Below are 22,226 nucleotides of genomic sequence, written 5' to 3' on the forward strand. Positions count from 1 at the left end.
GCTTTTCCTCGATCTTCCGATTCTTCCTAAACTCCGATTATCCGATAGTGCGAACGGTGGAGCAGCTCCCCTGGCGATCCCTGCTTGATGCAGTACATCGTACAAGGCTCGCTGCGCGCAAACCTTGGAGAGGAATGTTTTGCCAATCAGAGAGAGCAAGTCGAGCAGTGGTGGGGACCCTTGTACTGTATCCAACAGCAATTGTACGTACGGGCTCACGGGTAGAAGCTGTTTTTATTATCATTGTGCAGATCATTGTATAGATCATGTGATACAGCAAGCTTATCCGCCACTGTACGCGGGGCAGACCGAACAGGATACAATTCAAGATCCCATGCCATATACAAGATCCAACAGCACGATGAGCGAGAAATTCGTACGTAGTCGAGTTTTCCACAACCGTGGTAGTAATCTTACAAGATGATACCTCTGCAAGCCGAGAACCTTTCCCAGCAGACAAATCCCCGCCAAGACCAAGTGGCGATAGTTAAAAACACTGGTTTACTCATCATCAAGGTCCCATATCTCGATACTCAGGCCCTGAGGGATTTCCACCCTCCTCAACTCGTCGACGTCAGTTCCATCCGGGGCAATCACTCTACCTTCATTAGCTTTCAACATCCAGATACCCTCGTCCAAGCGCGCGATACGTACTGCATGAGGTTGACAGGTGGCCTGCTCCTGGTGCTGCGGAATTCGTCTGGAATGATGAGGTCCCTGTTGCGGTATATCTGGCGGACGCTGTTTCTGGTTAGTTAGCTCTCGATGATCGGATGGCGATGGATGGATGGATGGATGGATGGATGCTGGGTGTCGTACGTTTCAGACAACTCCTTCCCGTCGCCGTATTTTTCATGAGCAAACTCATCGTCGTAGCGGATATCGAATGTCTGGGACTTGTTAGTGCATCGTAGAGGCAGCAACAGATACCGCAGATCACACCAAGTCTATGGTCATTTTGTTTTTGTGAGATGAGGTAGTGATCAACTGTAGAAATTGTAATAGAAGGTGGGGAGGTTTGGATATTATAACTTAGTCTACACGTCATCCGTGAGTCAATATGAAGTATACCGATATGACGGCTACTCTAGTCGATTAAGCTTCTAGAACACTTCTATAACCAAGATCCAATTAACATTGATGCGCTCGACAACGCCTTATAAGATCATATCTTATTGCCCTTTGCAGAAAAAACTAATGGGCAGTAGCATCCTGTCTTCGCGGAATATGTCGTAACGTAGAACATCTCCCTCCCTACCTTTGAAGAGCTCAGCGACCGGGCCAAGTTTGGTACAAGATTCTTCGTCGCAAGCTTCGTATCACTGGGGAAGGTGCGCGACAAACATAAAGGCCTCGTCGGTAGGATCCAGCATCGCCCAGAGCTCGAGGGGCAAGATGACCAACGCAACAGTAATACTTGAGCTGTTGAACACGAATTCGATCTTGACCGCCGCACCAAGGGCTCCAGAGAAAGAAAGCCTCGACATACCATTGCAGGACACTAGAGAATGTCTTGCCTCAGCTTCTTTCCCAGGTCCGTATAAACTACCTCCAAGGCTGCCTTTTCTCCTAGAGCCACTTGCTGCATGATGTTCATGCCGTCCGTTTCGCAAAACGCGTGCATAGATAGAAAATCACTCGGAATAAAGGAGATTAGGAGTCTATAATCTATAGGTAATTATGAGTGTAGAGTCGCTTACTATATATACAATTCCTTCGCTTATCGGCTTCCATCAAATGCATATACTTGCAGACCTTTAGGCTTCAGCCTTCACCCCCTTTTCAACGTCCTTTTCACCCCCATTCTCCTTCACGCTCTCCTCGGCAACTTCCTTCTTCCTAACATCCTTCCACCCCAACCCCCAACTCGACGCAAACTGCACGACACAAAGCGCCGCAGCAAGATACAGCGTCCAGTCCACGGCCTTGGCATATCCCCTCAACACCCCTGCAAGATCCTCCGCTGCAATAACATCACGGAACCCCGTTGCACCCTTCGCAATAACGTTTTCGGGGTTCACATTCGGGGCGTACTGCGGGATCTGGTCACGTAGGCCGGCGGTAAAAATGACGTTGGCAATGGCGAGGAAAATCGATCCGCCGAAGGTTTGGCTGAATGTGAGGATGGCCATTGCTGTGGAGACGTCGTCGGGGCTGATGTTGCTCTGGACGGCAAGCATGGGCTGGTTGACGGTTAGTTACATCGCAAATCTTAAGGGTAGGGCCGGAGTGGGGGGGGAGAGGCGCACAGCTTGTGTCGCCGTACCGCGGCCAAGTCCCAGGATGATTTGGTACCCTGCCCACGCGGCGGTTACGGTTGTAGGGGAGAGCATGGAAAGGAGTCCGGTGCCGACCGCGCAGAAGATAGCGCCACCAATGGCCCAGGGGATGTAGAATCCCAATTTCCCAACTGCGCGATGTAATCAGTAAGAGTAGAGTAATGCAGCGTCAACATAGGGGAACATACTAAGAAGTCCAGACGCAACGGCCGTGACAAGTTGGGCGAGAATGTTGGGCAACATGTTCACTCCGCTAGTCAAAGCAGAATCGCCCTTGACAGCTTGGAAATAGATGGGTATATAGTAAGCGATGACCATGGTCAGGCCAAAGAGCACGCACATATTCAGGTAGCTGAAGTATGCGACGCGTTGTGTGATCAGGTGAAAGGGAATCATGGCGTCTTTGCCAGTACGGTATTCCCATGCCAGAAAGACGATGGCTGTAGCGCCTCCACCGACGAAAAGTCCAATCACCCGTGAGTCGCTCCAGGGGTAATCATTGCCACCATACTCGAGTGCAAGAAGGATCATTATAGCTGCCGGGGCGAAGAGGACGAAGCCGATCAAGTCAAAGGATTTGAAGAAGGTAGGGAGGACATCGACGGCGCGGCCTTTCTTGCGTTGTTCGGGAACTCGAGTGAACAGTAGGAGGACGGCGACAAGTCCGCCAATTGGTAGATTGATATAGAAGCCTAGGTCGCATCAAGCGTTAGTTCATGTTCCCAGGTCCATTACTGTGCGATACATACACCACCTCCAGCTTGCTTTATCCGTCAGAACACCGCCGATTAAAGGACCGAGGACGAGACCGAGCTGTGCAACTGAAGGCTATTAGTAGGTTGAATTGTAGGCGCAAAACTAGATACTCACGGCCCATCATGATTCCAATAAGAGCTAGGAAGTTAGCATATATCATTTGTTGTGAGTATAGAGGCATACCTGGTCGTTTGTGCATTGGGACGGAGCCAGCAATAATCGTCAGCGCCCCGTTAACCATCCCTGATGTGCCCATGCCAGAGATGGCTCGACCGATGATCAACATCTTGGACGAATTGGCAACACCACTAATCAAAGATCCAACCTCGAAGAGCAGAAAGAAGCTCAGGAAGACCACCTTATGCTTTTAGCTATATATCCCGTGCTTGGAGGGAAGAATGGCGAACCTTCGATTTGAAATGCGTGTAGAACTTTCCAGTCAATGGTTGAAGCGCGCAGCTAAGACGAATCAGCACAAAGCTCATTAGCCTAATTGCAGTGACATACCTAGCAAGTGTGTATGCACTGCCATACCAAGCCACATCTTGCAACGAGTGGAAGTGGTTGGTGATTTTTGGGACAGCCTGGGGTGATTAGCCTCGGAGTATCGAAGCCAGCGGGGAGTCGTACCGTCGCCACGATCGAGGTATCTAGTAACATCAAAAAGACCACAAGCGTCACCCCGGATACCACCATAAAAAGCGGGATGCCGCTAATCCACTCCTCTGGCGCCGGGGTGTCGCTCTCGGCTACTTCGGCAGATTTCGATGGTTCGTCTGACATTTGCTGCGGCCCGGAATCTACCCGGTTGGTCTGCTGTTTTACCAGCGATGATGAAGAAGATGAAGAGGACGAGCTGCTCGGCGGAATATCGGCTTTGTTTGATGAGCTTGTGCGCGGTTGTCGGGAACTCTCTTCTATTGAATGTTTGGCGTCCATGACTGTGTGAAACTCGGTAACCTCTGGAAATAGAATACGACTGTCATGCTGAGATAGGGGATAATCAATCCGTTTTAAATTCGAGAACCCCTGCCCTTGGGGTCCATTTTATTCGCGGTGTTAAGCAGACGCCCCCGAATCTCCATAGGGAGGGTTAAATCCGATCGGGATATCGGAGCGGAGTTGGGCCAAAATCGGGCGTGTGACTCAAGGCCGGCGCGGAATCGTGCTCGATTCTCGCTAGGCTGTGTCAAACGGCAACGCTAGTTATATTATTCATTATACGAGTCGTGCTAGCTTGAAGTCTTGGGTTTGTATGTCGTAATAAGCTTTGCCATTAACCGGTTCCCCGCTGGAGCGAAAAGTCCGTGAACCAGGTGAAATCTTGCGACGCGAGCCAAGAGTTGACAAGCTCCTGATCGATTTCAGGCAGCTGCGGCACATCAGCCGTTTGCATGGTCACTGGCTGAATATTAGGGAATCTGATTGCCCAGCCTGCTTGAAGACCCATGAGGGCCTTGGCTGCTGTTTTGAAGGAATCCTCCTCCCCTCCGCTGTTTCGCAGGCCCACCGTATCGGCCAGCTGAAAGAACTTGTCGGCGATTTGGCGAGTGAGTGATAAGAGATCGGCCGTTTGACGGACAGCAAGCAAGTCCCAGCCGGGGTACTCGAACGTTGACAGGCGGAAAAGCGCGACCATAGAATGTGCCGTGTGCATAAGAGTGGTCGTGGCTAGATAGAAGAAAACATCTACTGGGAAACTGAGGATGAGCTCAAACCTCTGTCTGATTGCGCTTAGGCATGCGTAGAGGTGATCCAGATGGACAAAGTCTAATCCCTGGTTTGGTGATGGAGACTTCGCTACCGCTGTTTCGTAGATCGCAATTTCAGCATATGCTAGATGTGAAAGGACGACGGCTATGAAGTCAGTGGAAGTCCATGGATGCATCATGGTCAAGGCTTACTATTCTGGAGGAGTTCTGTCGGCATCCCGGCCCGGATCTCGTCAATCTCTGATTGTAGACCCTTGAGATAAAACGATAAGGGGGCGCCGGTTTTATATCCATCCTCGACACCGTCAAATCCGTTTCCTAATCCCTTGATGACTTTGTCAACGACGCGCTGCGCGCGAACCATTTGGACTAGAACAGCATCATCGAGCGTAGCTTTCTTTTGAGCGAGGAACTCAAGACACTCTGTCATATGCGGGGTCCACCGTAGATAATCGGTACGAGAGAGCGTCTGCGATATTCTACAAGCAGGATGAGTATTGATTTGGGTATAAACTTGACAACACTCACGTGGAGCAGATAACGAAGCAGCCTAGCACCGCCCGTCGCTCATCCATGGTGCGTGATAGCGAGACCCAGGGCCTACAAGGTCCCGCTCCAATCTTGATGAACTGGCTGCCTGTATTGTCCACATGTTGTGGAGGCGGTCTGTTGAGTCCGATATCGAAAACTAGGCTGGTCGCCATTTGCATATATGGCCCTAGTGACACTTTCCGCGGCTGGGCTTCGAAGCCGATCCTACAATTGTCAATATACACTCAGTGTGACCACAAGTTTATAACGAACCAGGCAAGGTAGACGAGGACGCTCTGCAGGAGATCAAGACTCCTTTTGCAGTCGGCCAGTAATGCCTTGGCAAGCGCCTCTTTGAGTTCGGTATGTAAAGCATCCCGTCGTGGTACATCTTTGCAATGGAGTGCAACCATGCAGCGCCAAAGAAACGGAGAGTCCGCCTTGATGTCTGACGCGCAAGAAGAGGGCTCGATATGTATGAAAGGGAAATAGTGAAGTCTGGCGCGGAACGCCGCCAGGATCTCATCCTCTTCGGCAACCCGATCTGTTACGGCGACAGATCTGCTGTCTGTCCGGGACGTGCCGCTTGAGCTTGGCTGGGTGGATTGCTGCGACGGACCAGATGTTCGGGATTCACTAGTACTGAGCCCCGAGTCCGAAGGAGCAGGGCCGGGCGTGGCTGCGACCGCAGGCCCTCGGGCAGTACTTTGGAGGAGCGAGGCGAGCTCGTCCAATCTCCGCTCCAGCTGTGCAGTCTTTTCGGCGGCGGACCTCCGCTGAGGGTTCACTTTGCGAGTCCGAGTCGCTGGGCGGCATTCGCGGTTCAACCGGCGGCACCTGAGTTGTTAGCAGATGGGCCGGTGCACAGTGTTGGGTACGTACCTCGCACAGCTGCCGCCTTGCTCAGTAACCAAGCATTTGCATTTGGCCTGGGCACATCCAGCACATGCACGGCCGTATGCAGCGGTAGCCCAACCTTGGTTCTCCATATCCCGAAGGTGGAGCGGGAAATTCGTGGCCGGAGTTGGGTGCAGGCCGCGACTCGGGCTTAAAAGAAGGGCGCGACCGTCGGCAGAACTTGGGCGTGTCCCATCACGTGATGCGCGGGATTGGGCCAACTCCGTCTGGCCAACACTGACTCACCAGACACTCCTCAGCCTCTCGCGAAAATACGAAGAGGGGTGGGTCAACTACGTGGTTGACACGACGGTCGGATGACGAGCGATTTACCCAGACAAGGAATTGACCGATCAGATGATGCCAAGCATGTCTGACAAGGTCTAGAAAATTCTCCATTCGAGAACCTCTACAAGCCTAACACCGCCCCAGCGACCTCAGTGACCTCCCCCTCAGTCACCTCTCGCCCCAACAACCAACCGATACCTATTGGAATGTCCGCCCGAAACTTCTTTGAGAGCGCCAAATCGGGATGGAAAACGTGATGGCAATGAGGAACACCAGGATAAACGTCCAGTCGTGTCTTCACCCCGTGGTCTCTAAGGTACCGCTCGTAGATCAGCCCGTCGTCGCGCAAACAATCCAAACCGGCGACCTGAATATAAGCAGGGGGTATCTGAGGCACGATGTCTTGATGCACGAAAGGCGAGAAGTCCTCAGACGACAAGTCAGGCTTGTATGCGATTCGGCAATTCTCGACATCGGACGGGTCCAGGACTGGAGAGTTGATGTTTTGCGCCCTTGACACCCAATCCTCACGGTACTTTTCGGGAACACCATCTAAATTCGCAGTAACTACAGGAATCGAAACCCATATACCAGTCAATGGTGGGGACAGCTTTGCCTTCACGGCGCGCTGGGCCGTTACAGTGGTCAGGTTGCCTCCCGCTGAAAGACCGCCGATAATAAAACCTTTGGAGGGATCGGCGCCGAGCAGAGCTGCGTGTTGTGCAATCCACTGGAGCGAGTCCCAAACATCGTTGGCAGCCGTGGGGAAAGCGTACTCGGGCGCAAGACGGTAGGATATACTGATGGTTGTCGCGTTGTACAGAGAAGTGAGGGCCCGCGCAAAGGGCACATTCTGCATGTTTGTGCCGACTAAGAAACCGCCACTGAATATCAGAACGATCAGAGGGCTTCCATCGTCGGGAGGAAAGGAGGGCCTGATGATACGGATCTCGCTTTCAAATCCATCGCGCATGCAGATATTGCGGACCGATTCCTTCGTTTCGAGTGTTGGAGTGTTATCGTACATCTGCTTTTCGAAGTTGAAGTGAAAGTCGCGAAGCGCGTCGATGGGGCCAGTGGTGAAACCACCAGACTCGGGCGAGCCTTCACCGAACAACTGCCGATAATTAGTTGCTCATTCGCGGGGTACGTTTGGAGATGAAGAATACTGCAGCATATTCAGGATCAGGCTTGCTCAGGGCAATGAATTCGTCCTTGAATCCATGTTTGACCTCTTGATTGGATCCAGAATCACCCATGATGACAACAAGTACTTCGAGCGACGTCGCCTTCAGAAACACGCCAGGGAGAACTCGGATGAGGGGCAGAGCAAGTCCATTTGCTATTGTGGCGGGCGGTAGACAATGGCATAGTCTAGCACAATAGTAGCAGCTTAGCGCCTCCAGAGGTGCATACGCAGTGCGGCCTTGCGACTCGATTGGATACACGAATGCAGCTCATGCAGAGACACTGATAGGCTAGACACCAGAAACCCAAAACTCTCCAAACCCCACCACACTCAGGCTTCCAATGGCTTCTGGGCACTGATGATGTGAAAGTCAAAGATCGGGTGAATATCGTTGCGCATTGACTCTGCCCGAACACTTGCATTCAGAGCCTCAACCTCCTCTCTCGGCCATTTCAGCACCTCTCCAAACAGCGCCGCCGTGAACGCCTCGACTCCTTCTACGAGGTTCGCCCGCATCAGCACCCCGCACTCCTTCAGCCGGCTGTCCTTGGGCCACACTCCCACCGGCAGCTTCACTGTTTGCTTCGATACCTTGTTGAACCCAGCTTGGTTCACCCACTTCTCAAACGACGGTGCAGGGTCCATCGTGCGCCCGATCTTATCGCATGCCTCGATCAAACCATCCATCATCTTGTTTATATAACTGTCCGGCTTGAGACTGCCATCCTCCGAGTACGGCCTGTTCGTGGTCTCCTGCAACTCCAGCCAGCCTCCAGGCTTCAGATTCGCGTAACATTGCTCGATCAGTCGCGGCCAATCTTTGATCGATCCAGCCATATACCGGCAGTGGATAAAATCATACGGCTCGCCTTGTACCCATGGTTTCTCAACGTCGTCGATTATGAAGCTGACATTCGGGGGAACCCAAGCAGGTTGAATTGGACTGAGATCGTTCCCGAGGATTTCTGCGGCTTTAGGGTAATGGTCACCGAGTTGAATCGCCCAGATCCCAGTCCCAGTTCCGATGTCGAGAATCCTTTTTCCGTCGGGGTTAAAGGGAGCGAGGAAGAGCCGGTTGTTCAAGCCGCGATAATAAACGTGGTGCACCATGTCCAGTCGATCTTGCTCGGGTTCGTCATTGGGAAACGCATAGCTGCCAGCCTGGTACGCGTGATAGCGCCGCCCGTATTTGAACTCGTACTGCAACACGCTCGAAGCTAAGGACGTGCCAGTGGTCGTCGTCGTGCCAGCCACCGACGCGATCTCCTCGTCAACAGCAATCTCTAATGGTTGATCAGTCATCATACACGCAACACTGTTTGCTTCAGTTGAGTGTTTGCGGGAAGAAAAGTTTCAGGGGACACGACACTGGACAAAGAAATCACCCCCAGCCCAGTAAGAAACGCGGGGGGACTCTCTTTGTCACCCTCCAGGATTCGCACTAACTAATTTGACACTAGGGGTTGATCCCTCCTTGGCCCGCAAATACAGCGCAACAGCAACAAAGAGAAACCACCGGGCTTATCATTTTGGATATGTCCTACGTCGCTTACCGATTTGCAACCTCGATAAACCAATTGAACCGCCTGGCGACTAGACCTCTGAAGAGTCCGATCGCCAGCGCTTCGCGAATGTGATCTTCAGACACTCCCGTCTTGAAAGGATTGGCTGCAAGCTAATGCAGTCATTTCCGAGCCATGACGCATTCGGTTTCAGTCATGTTTTATTTTTATTGGAGCGGCTAAAGTACTTTGCCTTCGGGGGAAGCGGCTCGTTCCGGCCACGCCTCGACACAAAGTACTACAGTCGCAGCTCGATTTCCGGTACGGAGTACAGACGGGTGAGTGGTCTGCACGTGGCTGCCTCTTGTTGACTCCATGTGGGCGTTTTGGATTGGTCTCGCCGCTCGGCTACTCTCTACGAAGTGGCCTGACCAGTGTCCCAATCTATCACTTTCGCACGGAACACTGCCGTCTACTGTGAAGACATAAGGGGCCATTTACATAACCGGGATGCTACCACGTCAAGCCGGACTTTCCTCATCGTGAGGGACCAAGTTGCCATGATAGGATAGCGCAATGATGGGGCGCGGCCCTGGCTCCTTCCACCTGGAGTCATCCTGAATAAATTGCGTTCGCCGAGAAGAAATACCAACATGCAACTGCAAGACGTCCCTTCCTCGCAAACAGTCCAGGCAATCTATATAGACGGTCCACTTCAGCTTCAAGAGGGATCTATGGAGTAGTTGTATGCGCACCTGCGAACTGAAAAACGTCGATGCGATGCTTTCTCAGCAGGTAGCATGACGCCTAACATGGCAAACTCACACTATTTGCAGCACTCTGCTTGTAACAACATTTCTGGGATTTTGTGGCTCCAGGCGCCCAAGCAACGGCCGGGTATTGTATGAGCATTCGCAGTTGAGATCGCATCCGACGGCCTTAAGCCCTACAATGCCAGGCACAGCGTCAGATCCTCTCGTGTTATTCCGGCGTGATTGCGAAAGGGAACCCTGGAACGAATAGTACCCTCCGTTGCCATTGCTAGGTTGTCCTCGCGTCTTGAACACCAGTTTCTCTCAGGACGGTACTGGTACTGAGTTGTACCATCAAATTCTGCATGAAACATTCACGTCGCAGGCATTGAGTGCAATAACAATCGCATATTCCAGGGTAGCCTTCTGCAACATCGTGTAGAGATATCTGCTGGGGTTGTTCTGGGACGTCCTGTGGCATGTCCTTTGGCATGTCCTCATTATTCCGCGGTTTGTTCTCCCCCAAATCCGGCAGAAATCAGGTTCTCGGCAAACCTGTCCCGCTGCACTGAAGCTCAAAGACAACCGGTTCTGTATATTTTGCCAAGGGTTTCACGCTGAGGAATGGGAAGATCAATGGTTGAACCGCATGAAGCGTCTGGGGTAGATCCGTCGGCGGATGCAACGACGATGTAAAGACCCTGCTGAGCCGCCCCACCACTGAGAGAGACGATTTTCTATCATTCCATAGCATAGGCTGCAGAAACATTGCGGTGCACCTTTCCCATACCAGTCGATCTGGCCAATCTTCCACTCCCTCCATGGCGGGCGGCTTCGTGCAGTATCATGAACACAGCAGTACGTCTCCGTCAAAAGCAGCATAGCCACCAGCTGACGATGCGCAGTCGTTCAAATCCTAGTGATCATCTCTTTCTTCTTCTTCCTATCGCTGGCTGAATGGCTATCGGCGAAGGTTATCCGTGCCGGCATCATCGGCCTAACCGCGGTCGGCATCATTTATGGAAAGCCGCTGGCCGACATTCTTGAGCTCGAGTGGCAGCATACTTTTATCGCTCTGGGATATGTCGGGTTGATCTTGATTATTTTCGAAGGTACCGTAATAGACATGCGACAACACGCGGGTTGCTAACCTATCTCAGGTGGCCTTGGTGCACGCATTGATCTCCTCAAACAGAACTTCTCCCTTAGTATGATCGGGGCTGCCACAGGCGTCTGCTTCCCAATCGGTCTCTCATACCTGCTGCTCTACCTGGGATTCGACTATGGAGCCGCTGAGACCTTCATCATTGGTGCGGCGCTGTCTGCTACTTCTTTGTGTATGGCATCAATGGCTGCAGCGCAACTCGATAGTCTGACGAGACAGGAACTGCGTTCGCCGTGATTACTTCAGCATCACGCACTGTCGACCTTAGCCAGACCCGAGTCGGCTCTGTTCTCGTTAGCGCGGCCGTCATCGGCGACGTTGTTGGTCTCGTCATGTCAAGGTCAGGCCTCCTTAGTCGCCTCATCATTCCATGACTCACGTCAACAAGTGTAATATCCGACCTAGGCAGCCTCGGCTCAGGCTCATCCGTAAACCTAGGCTGGCTCATCGGCCGTCCAATCGTCGCCTCAATCGCAATGGCCATTGTAACTCCGATTGTTACAAAATACCTCTTTGCTCCGCTCTTCCGCAACTACATCGAGCACCACTTTGCGCGGTACGACCACATCTCCAACATCGTCCTCATGGTCCTCGTGCTATGTGCATTCATCTCCATCGCCGCATACGCGGGGACGTCCGTCCTGTTCGGGGCCTTTCTTGCAGGGACATTTCTATCGTATATCCCCAGCAAGCACCCAGAGGCGCCGTTTGTCGTGGCCAGTCGCGAGGAGAGTGAGCGTGAGGCTGATAAGAGCCCGATGTTTGTGCATACGTTTGAGCGATATCTGGTTGATGTGCAAAAGTACTTGATGGAGCCGCTGTTCTTCGCTAATGTGGGCTTTGCTATCCCATTTATGCAGCTGTGGGCGGGCAAGAGAGTTTGGCGAGGGGTGGTATTTACACTGCTCATGGTTGTCGCAAAGGTAAGCCGCCTCAGCGCCAGAGATGTGATAGCTGTTCAGTCAGCTCACAAGGATACCCAGTTCGTCGTTGGAAGCTGGATCCCCATCTGGCAAGTCCTATTCCCCACCAAGTTTAACAATTGAAACCAAGCGTCATCTTCCAGCAACAAGAGAGCCAAGCAACCACAAGACGAAGAATCCAACAATTCCGAACCCACCGGCGCACACAACAACACTGGTCCTTCAGTGTCCCAAGAAAAACAACGCCGCAGGCCACCAAACCTCTCGTCAAAACCAAGCAGCACAACCTGGCTCTCTGCCCTCCTCCTTGGCTCGGCAATGGTCGTCGCGCGCGGCGAAATCGGCCTTTTAATTATCGAGATTGGGTACAATGAGACGTCATATGTTACGGAAGATGGTTTCATCACAGGCGTGTGGGCGACTGAATACGATCATTGGACCGGTGACTGTGGGATTGCTTGTCAAGGCGTATGGGAAGAGGATCGGGGAGGGAGAGTGGGGGTTGCAGAGGGCTGAAGCTGTTGGTGGCGTCCGTAGTGATAATCGTGGAGAGGGGACTGAGTCTGCCGCCTGACGCCGGTGAGAGCGAGAGCAGGGAAAACACAAGCAGACATGACAGTGTTGGGCGGAAGCTTCGTAGGAGTCCTCCTACATACAACACCAATTCGAGGACGGAGACGGACGGTCACAGCAAAGGCGTGACCATCGGTTGTCGGAGTCATTACTCGCGAATTAAGCTTGATCAAGATGTGACTGCCATCAAACAGAGGATGGAGGTGTCCAATTAAAGCCGGATTTCCGTCGCGAAGTGATCGTGCCCGAGTGCCGAGTTCTGATTGCTGTGGACCAGGAATTAATCGAAGTGGCCTACAAGTAAGCAGGCAATATATTGTCAGCCCAGCCTACCAGAAAACTCGGAGCTCCAATTCAAGCGCCTTAGGGTATCAAGTGCTAATCGCTCAGCAGGTATCCCTCATCCCTCGTCGAACACACAATAGCCATCTCCGTCAGCCTGCCGCAAGTCAAACCGATATAGAGCCTTGGCCAATGGATGTGTTCAGGGGCTCGCTGCTGCACCCCGTCGTCCCGACCGGTGGACGACCGACACTGAAAGAGGCTCAAGGTAAACATAGCCCCGATGCTTACCAGACGGATTCCGAGTTCCCTTCATTGTAACTTTCTAGCTGGCACATATTACAGCTACTAGAGTGCTAGAATGTGAGAGGCGAGCAAGATGTTCTAAACAAGTTTATTCTTCAAAAAGGCTACGGCCGTACATTGGAATATCGTCATGAAGAATATGGGGAATTATTCGAATCCCGATCATGATACGCCTCCATCAGTCTCGCCTTCTCAGAGGGCAGCGAATTCGTTGCAAGGCTCTCGATGTCAGAAACCGGGGACGCCTCTCCACAGGCAAAGAGGTAAACCGCGACGACGAGCTTTCCCACGACGAATCCAGTCACACACGCAACGATCCCTGCGATGAGACCGAGCAGTGCAGGGAGAAGAACCGGTCGGACGTGCTTCATATAGTGGCGGTCATGCGACCAGTCCGCGAGGCTCTGGTGCTCGCGGCAATGCGAGACGACGCGGACGTCCGTGTTCTTACCAGCGCCTTCAACGATAGCCGAATCGCAAGATTTCGACCGCGAGTGATCCTGGAGATACGTGATATAGTACGACTTCCACGTCTTCACGCGCCACCAGCTGTCCTTGCTGGTCTCCCTGTCCACCCCCGGCAGCTCGTGGTGGTACAGACGGTGCGTCGACTCCTCGACGTGAACGAGCCTGACCGTCCCATCCGTCGAGCGAATCATGCCGAGGGATACGGCGCGCTCAGTCGCCGGGCGACCCTGCAGGTCGACGAGGCTAAGTTTCAGGTGATAGAGGTCGCCCAGATCGGCATCGGGCTGGTGCGGGAGGGGCTGCATCTCGAGGGCGTATGCTACAGGGACGTTCTCGGTGCTGTCAGAGTCCCAGTGGCGCTGGGCGAAGAATTTCATGGGGATGGAGGCTGGGAAGATGATGTCGTCGTTTGCGAGGAGGGTATCGTTGTTTGTGGAGAAGGTGATTGACTGTGCTTGTTAGTATGGAGTAGATCATGTGGGTAATTATTTTAGAACGCACGAGGTATGAGTTGGGGTGGACATTTTCGGAGCATTCACTGTAGGAAAAGGCGCATTCTGCACAGGAGAGATTGAGGGTGTAGGGCTCGATGGCGGAGAGGGAGGCTATCGACGAGTCATCGTGATCGAACGGGTCCGAGGCAGCGACAAGGCGGGCCAGAGAGAGCGCCGATGCTATGGAGAGAAGCCGGCGCAACATGGTGGAAAGTGTGAGGAGGAATACGAGGTGGAAAAGGGACAAAATCGTAAAAACGAGGAATGAGCGAGAGGGGAAAGGGCGAAGGGCGCAGGGAAATATAACCCGAGCCCAGAGAGCATGTCAGAATGACAACATCACGCTAGCCACTGCAGGTTCTCTGAAAGCGAGCAGATGTTTTACCTCGACCCTTGTTCCTGAGCCAGAGCTCCATGTTCGGAGCAAAGGAACCAGTCACGGCGCAGGGCCAAGCGATGCAGGGCACTGGCAGGTATCGTGGTTGCCTGTCAGGGATCTTCGCTGCTGGCGCGTCCACTTGAAAGAAACTTTGGATGCTGATGTTTCACTCGCGCATCCACAGTTATTTTTGGGCCTTCTCCATTGAAACCAGTCGGCGACCCAGCTGAGTAAAGCTTAGCAGGTGAGTTTATCGCCCGGAGTGGACCACGTCTGGAATTGAGTGATTTACGCCTCAAATCATCGAATGCGTCTGCCTGTTCATTTATTCTAGGTGAAGATGATGCCCCCATCCACCAGCATGGTCTGTCCAGTCACATAGTCCGAGTCCCTGCCCGCCAGGAACCCTCCAACCAGCCCTGCCACGTCTTCCGGCGTGCTGGTCCGCCCCAGCGAAATGAACCGGTCGGAGTACAGTCGCAAACTTTCGCCCTTTTCACGGCCCTCGAGCTCCCCCAGACCACCGTCAATGTGCTCCCACATGGCGGTGCCGACGATCCCGGGCGCATACGCGTTGACGGTGATTTTGTGCGGCGCCATTTCCATCGACATTGCCTGCGTGAGGCCACGAACCGCCCACTTACTTGCGGAATAAATGCCGAGCTTGGGGAAGGGCTTGTGGGCGACGATCGACGCCGCTCCCAGAATCTTGTAGACATTGACCCCAGCCGCCTCGGTCGGATCGCCCTGTGCGATCATCTGTCGCGCGGCGTGGGTGTAGCAGTTGAACAAGCCTTTGAAGTTGACCGACATGACCTGGTCGATATCTTGCTCGGTCACGGAGAGAAGAGGCTTGACCTGTGCGATGCCAGCATTGGCCACCATGAGGGTCAACGGTCCCAGCTGCTCCACCGTCTCCTTGACTAGGCGTTCGACATCCACCGACGAAGTAACGTCGGCCCCAACGCCAATTACTCGGCAGTCGGCAACCTGACTGCGGATCTCTTCGACTGTCGCGGAGATTACACCCTGCGAGCTGGGCATATCGTTGATGCAAACGGCGTATCCGTCCTGGACGAGTCGGAGGGCGATTGCTTTTCCACTGACTGGAAAATCAGTCTCGGCTTACGGTGGCTGAAAGGATCCAGTCTAATCCTTTCTTTAGCGCCTTCTGATAACGTTAAACTTACATTCCCCGGGCTGAGCCGGTCACGATGGCGGTGCGGCGAGACATGATTTTCTTTGTTCAAGATGATTCTCGAGAGTGTCGAGAGTGTTTCTGCCTCTCCCAAGGGTGTTGTGTTACTGTGCCCCTCGGAAGCGGGGTAAGAGGGGGACAGTCGACAAACGACCTCTCTCCGCATTCCAGTTTGGTCGTTCTGCATCTGCAGCATCGAGGGGGATCATCTCAAGCAAAATGTAACCGCAATGTTTTGTTTGAAGCTGGAGAGAAGCAGGCCTCCAGTGTGCTGGGAGCACGAACGCGTTCCTTAGCCCCAGATAAACGCCACTTTTCCATCACCATATTCGCTTCTGAATCTCTCGGCAAGGACAATTTGTGAGCTTCGACTTACCCCGACCTGGCTCCTTCCGCATGAGGCTTAGAGTTGAATTCGCATGCAGGATGTCACATCTCCGAGGCATGGATGAGTCAGTGCACGACTGAGCCACGTCTTTTCCTCGTGGTGAAAGTGAACAGTGAACACTGTCCGGATCGGGTATCCTTGCTCAAAAGCATAACTCGATCGCCATCCAAAGCTCACGGAACCGATCGCATATTGGCGGAAGGTTCCTTGCTCAGCCTCTGCCGAGGCGCGATGGATGGCCCTGCATGCTTGACCCCGTCTTGGCCGATACCTCCAGGGTGACTCCTTCCTGGCAAAGAAGGACCCTGGGCTTTGGCAATCATACCAGCTCGGTCACGTTGGCTGAGGATCGGAACCCATTGGATGATCTCGAGTGGCTGGTGTGATTCTGAGCCGCTTAATGATCGTTTGCTAAGGTTCATTTTCTCCATGCTCCGAAGATGGGCGCCTCGGACCGCCAGTCAATCTATAATTTCAGCCGTACCGAGACTTGCCTTGCATATGGGTGGGATCACCTGACAGCCCGTGTTTCAAGTCTTCACCACTGGCATACATCGAACGTGTGGACGTGAGATGTTCTGACCTCTCGGCACCCGCGGGCCCCGGACCACCGATGTTCTTTCCAGACGGACAAAAATCGAACACGAACTTGGGGCTGTGGCAGTGGGTCAATGACCTGAAACGACGAAGTTTTACGAGCTAAGTCTCAGCCAAGCTCTGTGAAGCTTGTGGATCAACTGGTGCTGACTTAAAATGAGCTTTTTGCTTGTGACACCTTCGGCATACTCCGAACGCTGGATCCAGCTCAGCATATCCAATCGCTTTCAATCTCCTGATCGACCGGCACTCTCCTCGCATTTACCAAAATGAGGATCGCATGGTTGTGGCGATGCAGGCTTGAACTTGGCAGTCGGCCTGGACCGTCCTCGTTACCCACTGCGCTCTAGCCTGCTTGACCATCTATTTGATCCGGCCAATGCAACCCTGGTGCGCGCATCAAAATGTCTCAGAAAATTACGTACGAGCTGATCTACGCCAGTTAGCGGATGGCACTATGTGCGTTCCGAATTGGCCGACGCCGGAAGGCAATTGAAACAGTCATACTAGTGTTGAGAGCCTCAGACCAGCGAAAACATTTGGCAGTGAAAAGAGCAGCTAGCGTTTTTTGAACTGTCCAATAGGCTCTGGGAAGTCTATATATAAACTGGGATGTCTCGGAAATTTACGATGGGCTGGAACCAGCGCACGTCAAGCATGAGCTTGCTCACAGGCAACAAGTGCTATGGCACGATGTGCATCTCCGAGCTTGCAAGCAAATGTCACAGTAACATGAGGATACAGGCCTAATGATTTCTCGGTACATTTTTCCGGTTAGATTTCGGGGGCCATCCAACAAATTCACGTCGGCAACCGACGCCTTACCCAGGGAAGCGAGATGTTTGTTTGCAGGTAGGCTGAGGGTCGCCCCAAGTTTTGGACCCCGAGAGGTTATTTGACTCTTCTCGTAAGTTTCTGTGCGTCTACCATCAAGTAGATCTTGATACAAGGAACACGACTGCAAGGGCACCGCCTTGGCTCTCTCAAGCATAGGGAGTACAGAGGTTAATCCAATTCAGAGGGCGTCGACTAACCCAGTTTACTATCATCCTAACTCAGACGGTCGCCACAAGGCCTTCAGGAGGTGGAGGTTCCTGGCTGTCTGGCATTAACCGACCACTACAAACGGCTTCGCATAGTTTTCCACTTGTCCGTCGCTCTGGTGCGGCTCTGGATGACCAAAAGAATTCATCGCATCATCAAGTCTACTCAAGCTTGGTGCTCTTGGGCCAATGTAGTAATGTGTCCTCATCAGGGTATTATTGCTATTCTAATTCAACAAGAACAAATTGCTTCGAAGCAAAGCTGCGCCATTGATAGATGGGATGATGTAGAGATATATAGTTGTGCTTGTCGATCAAGTAGGAAATATATTTCTGCTAATCAAGGGTCCTGGCCTTCGACATGGAAAACAAACTCGCAAGAGCGAGAGTGCATTCTTTGCCTTTATATCAGGAATAAGCAGCGCAATAACGAGGCTATTCTCTGTTCGTTTGTATAGCGGTTTATGCCTCTATCCGCAAGATGACGAAGCCACAAACATTGCGAAGTTACTGTACGGGTGATTGTCCGGGGAGCTACCACCATCTGAGCGGCATATCTTGGACTCCCATTCATATGTTCCATTGCTGAAAACCCGAGAGCATGAACACAATCCCTTTCTGCTTCGAGATCTGGTGCCTGAGGTGTCGACACTGGATAGAGCTATATCCGCTTACATAATATGCGGCCTGTCCAGCGCGAACTTGTCGAACGTGGTCCCCTCAACACCGACAAGCTTCAAGAGCTCTCGACAGCTGAAACAGAACCGCTAAATTACGACGATAAACGGACCATTCCTCGATTGGAATATAATTCACTCTATTTGAATCGCACAACCCCCCTCGAATGCCAGCAGACGTCTCCAACCTAACCTCCCTTCCACCCCCTCAACCCTCCACGCTCTCAAAATGAACACAACCTTCCAAACCGCCCTAACAACCTTTGAAACCTCCCTCAACGCCCTAATAACAAGCCTTACAACCTCCCCAACAGCCTCCGGCGCCCCCACCGCAGCGCTAAACCTGCTCTCCGCCGACGACTCGCTCACCACAACAATCGACACGCTCAAGCAACACCAGGCAAACTACGCACGGATCCTGGCCCTCCGCGCCGAGGCACAGAGCCTCGAGGAACGCGTCAAGGATATTGTCCGACTCGCTGTGCGGTATGAGGCCGATGTGAGGCGGGTCTGTGGGGATGACGAGGACAGCGAGGAGGAGGATGAATATGATTCGGAGGAGTTGGACGGGGATGAGGTGCGGGTTGGTGAGGGATTGGATGCGGTGCGGGCGAGGAGTAGGCGGAAGGAGGTTGATTATAAGCTTCTGCTCGACTTTGCGCGCCGGATCAGCAAATATAACCACGAAGCCGCGGCCGATGCAGCGGCGGCGGGCGCGACGCGCGCCAGACCATCGATTACAGGACCGGGCTCAGGCGGTGGCCAGGATACAGAAATGACCGGGATGAGCGCCAACGGCGCGAGCCCCGACGCTGAACCCGTCGCGGCCGTCACGAAAGACGCGACATCGTGGCTCGACGAGTCGGCAAACATGACCCGACAGGCCTACATGCTACCCTACCCGATGGAAGATCGGATCCGGCTGGGGCTCATGGGTCAGATACAGCTTGCGGCGGCGGAGGGTCGGCCCGGGTTTGACGCGGATAATGAGGTTGAGAGGCTACTTCGCGAGGCGGAGGGGGTCGGCGTTGCGGATGTCGTTGTGCCTGCGCAGACTGGGGAGGAGCCGACACGTGTGAATGAGGCGGCGAGGGCGGCGGTTCATGCTGGGTCGGTGGCAACTGCAGGTGGCGGAATGGGAGGAGGGGCGGCGCCGAAGCCGAAGCTGAAGGCGACGCTGGATTTGGACTTGTATGATCCGGATGAGGATGACGACTAGCGTGGAATCCCATTCAACAACATATCGAGTTACTACATCTCGCAGCCATTATCTACAACTCAGCGCCGCTACCCGCTCATACAAATCTACCTACATATCATGAACCGACGACTTGGCCGTCCACCTGCGCACCCTCTTCCCCCAAACATAAAACGGCACCGCACAAAGACACCACAACACCGTAAGCCCCGTATTCAGCATAATCGGCTTGACGAATCCGTCCGCCTCAATCCACTTTGTGATGAACTCGCTGAACCCGTACCCCCACAGGTTCTTGTTCACCGTGATCGTTACGAAGATCGAGCCCGCGACGGGCTTGTAGCTGTCTACCGCGTATGTGCTGACGATTGCGGGGAGCGCCGCGACTTGGATTCCGGCGCAGGTGTAGCCGATTAGGACGATTATCTGGTTGAAGGTGTCAGTCAATACGGTGACTAGACCACGGATAGGAGAGTTAGGTGGTGAAGAACATACCTTCCAATCCCACTTATACTCATACCCAAACGCCACCACAAAATTCCCCACAATACAAACAACCAGATACGGAATCATAGAGGGCAACCTCATCTCGGGCTCTCTAACCCCCCGATTCTTCAGCGTCGCCCGCATCGAAATCCAATCGCTTAACGGCCCGTTCGTGAACAACCCAATCAGAGCCCCAACCAGAATCGCGAAATTGAAGAATCCGATCGTCTGGCTCGAGAAATTATACGGTGGCGCCGCGAACGCTTGACTTTGCGTGAGGTTTAGTGTCAGGAAGACGCTGGCGGACCAGGAGACGACAAAGGCTGCGAGCTGGATTATCGGGAAGAGGTGCAGTTTCCAGGGGATGTAGAATGCCACCGCGAGGGTGCGCAGGGTGGAAGATTCCTTGGGGAGGTGGTATAGGGCGAAATGGGACTTTGAAGGCGTGCCGCTGCCGACGACGGAGCTTGAGGGTTGGTTGGTGCTTTGGGTCTCGGGGTCGCTGGGGGAGGCGTTCTCCTCGAAGGTTTCGGTGGGCTTTTCTGCGGACGCCTTGGTGTCTGGGGTACTAGTAGTTTCGACGGATCTCGCTTCGGTCGCTGGAAGGCGAGTCCACTTGGTCTCGGGGAAGAAGAAGATGACGAGGATAAGTACGACAGCCAAGAGGGCCGTGTTGAACCAGAAGAAGTGCCGCCAGCCAACGTGCTCGGCCATCGGGCCGGCAATGATGGGCCCAACCATGAGAGAGCCAAAGTACGCGGTGAAGTAGAGGGTGTTGTACGCGCCTCGCTCGTGCAGGAAGAGGACGTCGGCGATGATCTCTGGTTGAGATGTCTACCAAGCCTGGTTAACAGCGTCTTCGCCTCTGCGGGGGATGTCACATACCTCAGCCGGTCCAGCCCCGAACCCGTTCAGCACACACGCTCCCATATAGCTCCCATACGACTTTGCGGTCGCGCGCCAGATGTTGCTGACGACGCAGATGAGCGTCGAGAAGATGAGGACAGGGCGACGACCGAATGTCGTTTGGATGGGGATCCTAAGCTGATTAGCGATTTCCTTCAGATGCAAGAAAGGGCGAATTTACCAGAAGAAGTTACTGAACCCCAAGACCAGGATGCAGACACCGGTGAACTTGACGACCGCGGCAAGATCCGCATCAAACGATTCCATCAGTTGCGGGAACATCGGGGCGAGAGCGAGGGGTCCGAGGCCCTGGCTGAAGCTGACTGCGGTGGCGATGGACATGACGACGAGCTTGCGCATTCTGCTCCAGTTCTATCGTCGACTCTAGTTAGTTGGGTCGCCGGAGGTGGAAAGGACAGGCAGGCACATACGAGGGGATCATGCGGATCATTGGATGGCTGAGGAACGAGGACGCGATCGGGATGGGAGGACGACTTGACAAAGTGGTGGGTGCCGACATCTGTCATGATCTCCGTGCCGGGGTAGATTTCTGTATGGAGCTCGCGCTCCAACCTGTGGAATTAGTTGCAAGATACTGGATGTCGCGTTGAGCGGAAACTTACTCGTCGCGAGTCTGCCGAGGCAATGTTAGTTGTGTCATCTCATCCTAGAAATAACGAGATGCACTTACCGTATCATGCTTCAATTCCATGATGGGCGAATCTGCCAAATTGCTGGATGCTGCAGAGTCCAGACGCAAAGCTTGACTTACATCCCAGCTCCATTTTCCCCCGACGAGCCCCTAAACGCGTTATATACCTGACCAGGGGATTCTCCGCAAGGTGGAATATCCCCGTCTCGACCAAGCAAGATTAAGCGAACCCCTGCAGTGCTTCTGGCATAGCGTGCGGGGGAACCAGGGCCATCGCTGACGTCTGACTGGCGGACAATTTCCCCAGATTCCACCTCCCCAGATTTTGCCTGTCAACCTTCCCATGCGCGTTTCCACGGGCCCAGGCCGTCATGACGCCACCGGTAGTTGGGAGCTCGTCGTATATGCCGCGGGCCTCGCATGTTTTGGGCGCAAATGCAAGGTCTAGCCCACACGAAGCCATCTCCTTTCCGTCCAGGATCGGGGTGTGCCCCTCCTTGGGCTTAGCTTTTGCTGTGTCGATTATGTCACTACAGTAGCGGCTTGTCAAAAGGAGTTCTGACCAATCCTGGTACTGACAACCTC

The 22,226-nt window shown here is 53.4% G+C and overlaps 10 protein-coding genes across 10 annotated transcripts; 2 read left to right on the plus strand and 8 right to left on the minus strand.

Annotated features, from left to right (window-relative positions):
- Nucleotides 1-501: 501 nt before the first annotated feature.
- Nucleotides 502-957, minus strand: BJX68DRAFT_266239 (uncharacterized protein; the record flags this gene model as incomplete). Its single annotated transcript, XM_071045447.1, has 4 exons — nt 502-598; nt 655-741; nt 820-890; nt 943-957. The coding sequence occupies 4 exons, from the start codon at nt 955-957 to the stop codon at nt 502-504; spliced, it is 270 nt and encodes an 89-aa protein (XP_070899773.1).
- Nucleotides 958-1,070: 113 nt separating this feature from the next.
- Nucleotides 1,071-3,974, minus strand: BJX68DRAFT_275322 (MDR family MFS transporter; the record flags this gene model as incomplete). The annotated part of the gene is made up of 9 exons (XM_071047826.1): nt 1,071-2,183; nt 2,250-2,410; nt 2,468-2,971; nt 3,029-3,100; nt 3,150-3,173; nt 3,219-3,393; nt 3,443-3,494; nt 3,543-3,619; nt 3,666-3,974. 9 exons carry the CDS (start codon nt 3,972-3,974, stop codon nt 1,758-1,760), a joined length of 1,800 nt encoding a protein of 599 aa, XP_070899774.1. The 3' UTR covers nt 1,071-1,757.
- A 337-nt stretch (nt 3,975-4,311) lies between these two features.
- Nucleotides 4,312-6,267, minus strand: BJX68DRAFT_266241 (transcription factor domain-containing protein; the record flags this gene model as incomplete). The annotated part of the gene is made up of 5 exons (XM_071045448.1): nt 4,312-4,892; nt 4,940-5,226; nt 5,276-5,503; nt 5,552-6,115; nt 6,161-6,267. The coding sequence occupies 5 exons, from the start codon at nt 6,265-6,267 to the stop codon at nt 4,312-4,314; spliced, it is 1,767 nt and encodes a 588-aa protein (XP_070899775.1).
- Nucleotides 6,268-6,584: 317 nt separating this feature from the next.
- BJX68DRAFT_254908 (alpha/beta hydrolase) lies at nt 6,585-7,722 on the minus strand (the record flags this gene model as incomplete). Its single annotated transcript, XM_071042950.1, has 2 exons — nt 6,585-7,567; nt 7,614-7,722. 2 exons carry the CDS (start codon nt 7,720-7,722, stop codon nt 6,585-6,587), a joined length of 1,092 nt encoding a protein of 363 aa, XP_070899776.1.
- A 260-nt stretch (nt 7,723-7,982) lies between these two features.
- BJX68DRAFT_254909 (class I SAM-dependent methyltransferase) lies at nt 7,983-10,193 on the minus strand (the record flags this gene model as incomplete). The annotated part of the gene is made up of 2 exons (XM_071042951.1): nt 7,983-8,935; nt 10,172-10,193. 2 exons carry the CDS (start codon nt 10,191-10,193, stop codon nt 7,983-7,985), a joined length of 975 nt encoding a protein of 324 aa, XP_070899777.1.
- On the plus strand, nt 9,986-12,568 carry BJX68DRAFT_275326 (cation:proton antiporter; the record flags this gene model as incomplete). The annotated part of the gene is made up of 8 exons (XM_071047827.1): nt 9,986-10,764; nt 10,812-11,018; nt 11,067-11,243; nt 11,318-11,411; nt 11,460-11,994; nt 12,055-12,104; nt 12,138-12,405; nt 12,461-12,568. Exons 1-8 carry the CDS (start codon nt 10,728-10,730, stop codon nt 12,566-12,568), a joined length of 1,476 nt encoding a protein of 491 aa, XP_070899778.1. The 5' UTR covers nt 9,986-10,727.
- A 464-nt stretch (nt 12,569-13,032) lies between these two features.
- Nucleotides 13,033-14,623, minus strand: BJX68DRAFT_70613 (uncharacterized protein). The gene is made up of 2 exons (XM_071049643.1): nt 14,125-14,623; nt 13,033-14,072 (listed from the first exon to the last, which is right to left on the minus strand). Exons 1-2 carry the CDS (start codon nt 14,320-14,322, stop codon nt 13,284-13,286), a joined length of 987 nt encoding a protein of 328 aa, XP_070899779.1. The 5' UTR covers nt 14,323-14,623; the 3' UTR covers nt 13,033-13,283.
- A 19-nt stretch (nt 14,624-14,642) lies between these two features.
- BJX68DRAFT_71576 (uncharacterized protein) lies at nt 14,643-16,087 on the minus strand. Its single transcript, XM_071049645.1, has 2 exons — nt 15,687-16,087; nt 14,643-15,598 (listed from the first exon to the last, which is right to left on the minus strand). Exons 1-2 carry the CDS (start codon nt 15,728-15,730, stop codon nt 14,827-14,829), a joined length of 816 nt encoding a protein of 271 aa, XP_070899780.1. The 5' UTR covers nt 15,731-16,087; the 3' UTR covers nt 14,643-14,826.
- Nucleotides 16,088-18,454: 2,367 nt separating this feature from the next.
- On the plus strand, nt 18,455-19,667 carry BJX68DRAFT_71766 (uncharacterized protein). The gene has a single exon (XM_071049646.1). The coding sequence runs from the start codon at nt 18,629-18,631 to the stop codon at nt 19,616-19,618; it is 990 nt and encodes a 329-aa protein (XP_070899781.1). The 5' UTR covers nt 18,455-18,628; the 3' UTR covers nt 19,619-19,667.
- A 41-nt stretch (nt 19,668-19,708) lies between these two features.
- Nucleotides 19,709-21,701, minus strand: BJX68DRAFT_266248 (putative MFS transporter; the record flags this gene model as incomplete). Its single annotated transcript, XM_071045449.1, has 7 exons — nt 19,709-20,023; nt 20,093-20,917; nt 20,969-21,122; nt 21,171-21,361; nt 21,421-21,562; nt 21,613-21,623; nt 21,681-21,701. 7 exons carry the CDS (start codon nt 21,699-21,701, stop codon nt 19,709-19,711), a joined length of 1,659 nt encoding a protein of 552 aa, XP_070899782.1.
- Nucleotides 21,702-22,226: the final 525 nt, after the last annotated feature.

This window comes from Aspergillus pseudodeflectus (genome assembly GCF_044049435.1).
Source record: "Aspergillus pseudodeflectus strain CBS 756.74 chromosome Unknown BJX68scaffold_18, whole genome shotgun sequence".
NCBI classification, from domain to species: Eukaryota; Fungi; Ascomycota; class Eurotiomycetes; order Eurotiales; family Aspergillaceae; genus Aspergillus; species Aspergillus pseudodeflectus.

What these genes read in the sequence shown, in the direction of transcription:
- BJX68DRAFT_70613 (XM_071049643.1), bottom strand. Translation starts at nt 14,322, where the DNA reads ATGTTGCGCCGGCTTCTCTCCATAGCATCGGCGCTCTCTCTGGCCCGC. An exon ending in TCCACCCCAACTCATACCTC is followed by an intron (nt 14,073 to 14,124) that starts GTGCGTTCTAAA and finishes TAACAAGCACAG; the next exon opens with TCAATCACCTTCTCCACAAA.
- BJX68DRAFT_71576 (XM_071049645.1), bottom strand. Translation starts at nt 15,730, where the DNA reads ATGTCTCGCCGCACCGCCATCGTGACCGGCTCAGCCCGGGGAAT. An exon ending in ACCGGCTCAGCCCGGGGAAT is followed by an intron (nt 15,599 to 15,686) that starts GTAAGTTTAACG and finishes TTTTCCAGTCAG; the next exon opens with TGGAAAAGCAATCGCCCTCC.
- BJX68DRAFT_71766 (XM_071049646.1), top strand. Translation starts at nt 18,629, where the DNA reads ATGAACACAACCTTCCAAACCGCCCTAACAACCTTTGAAACCTCCCTC.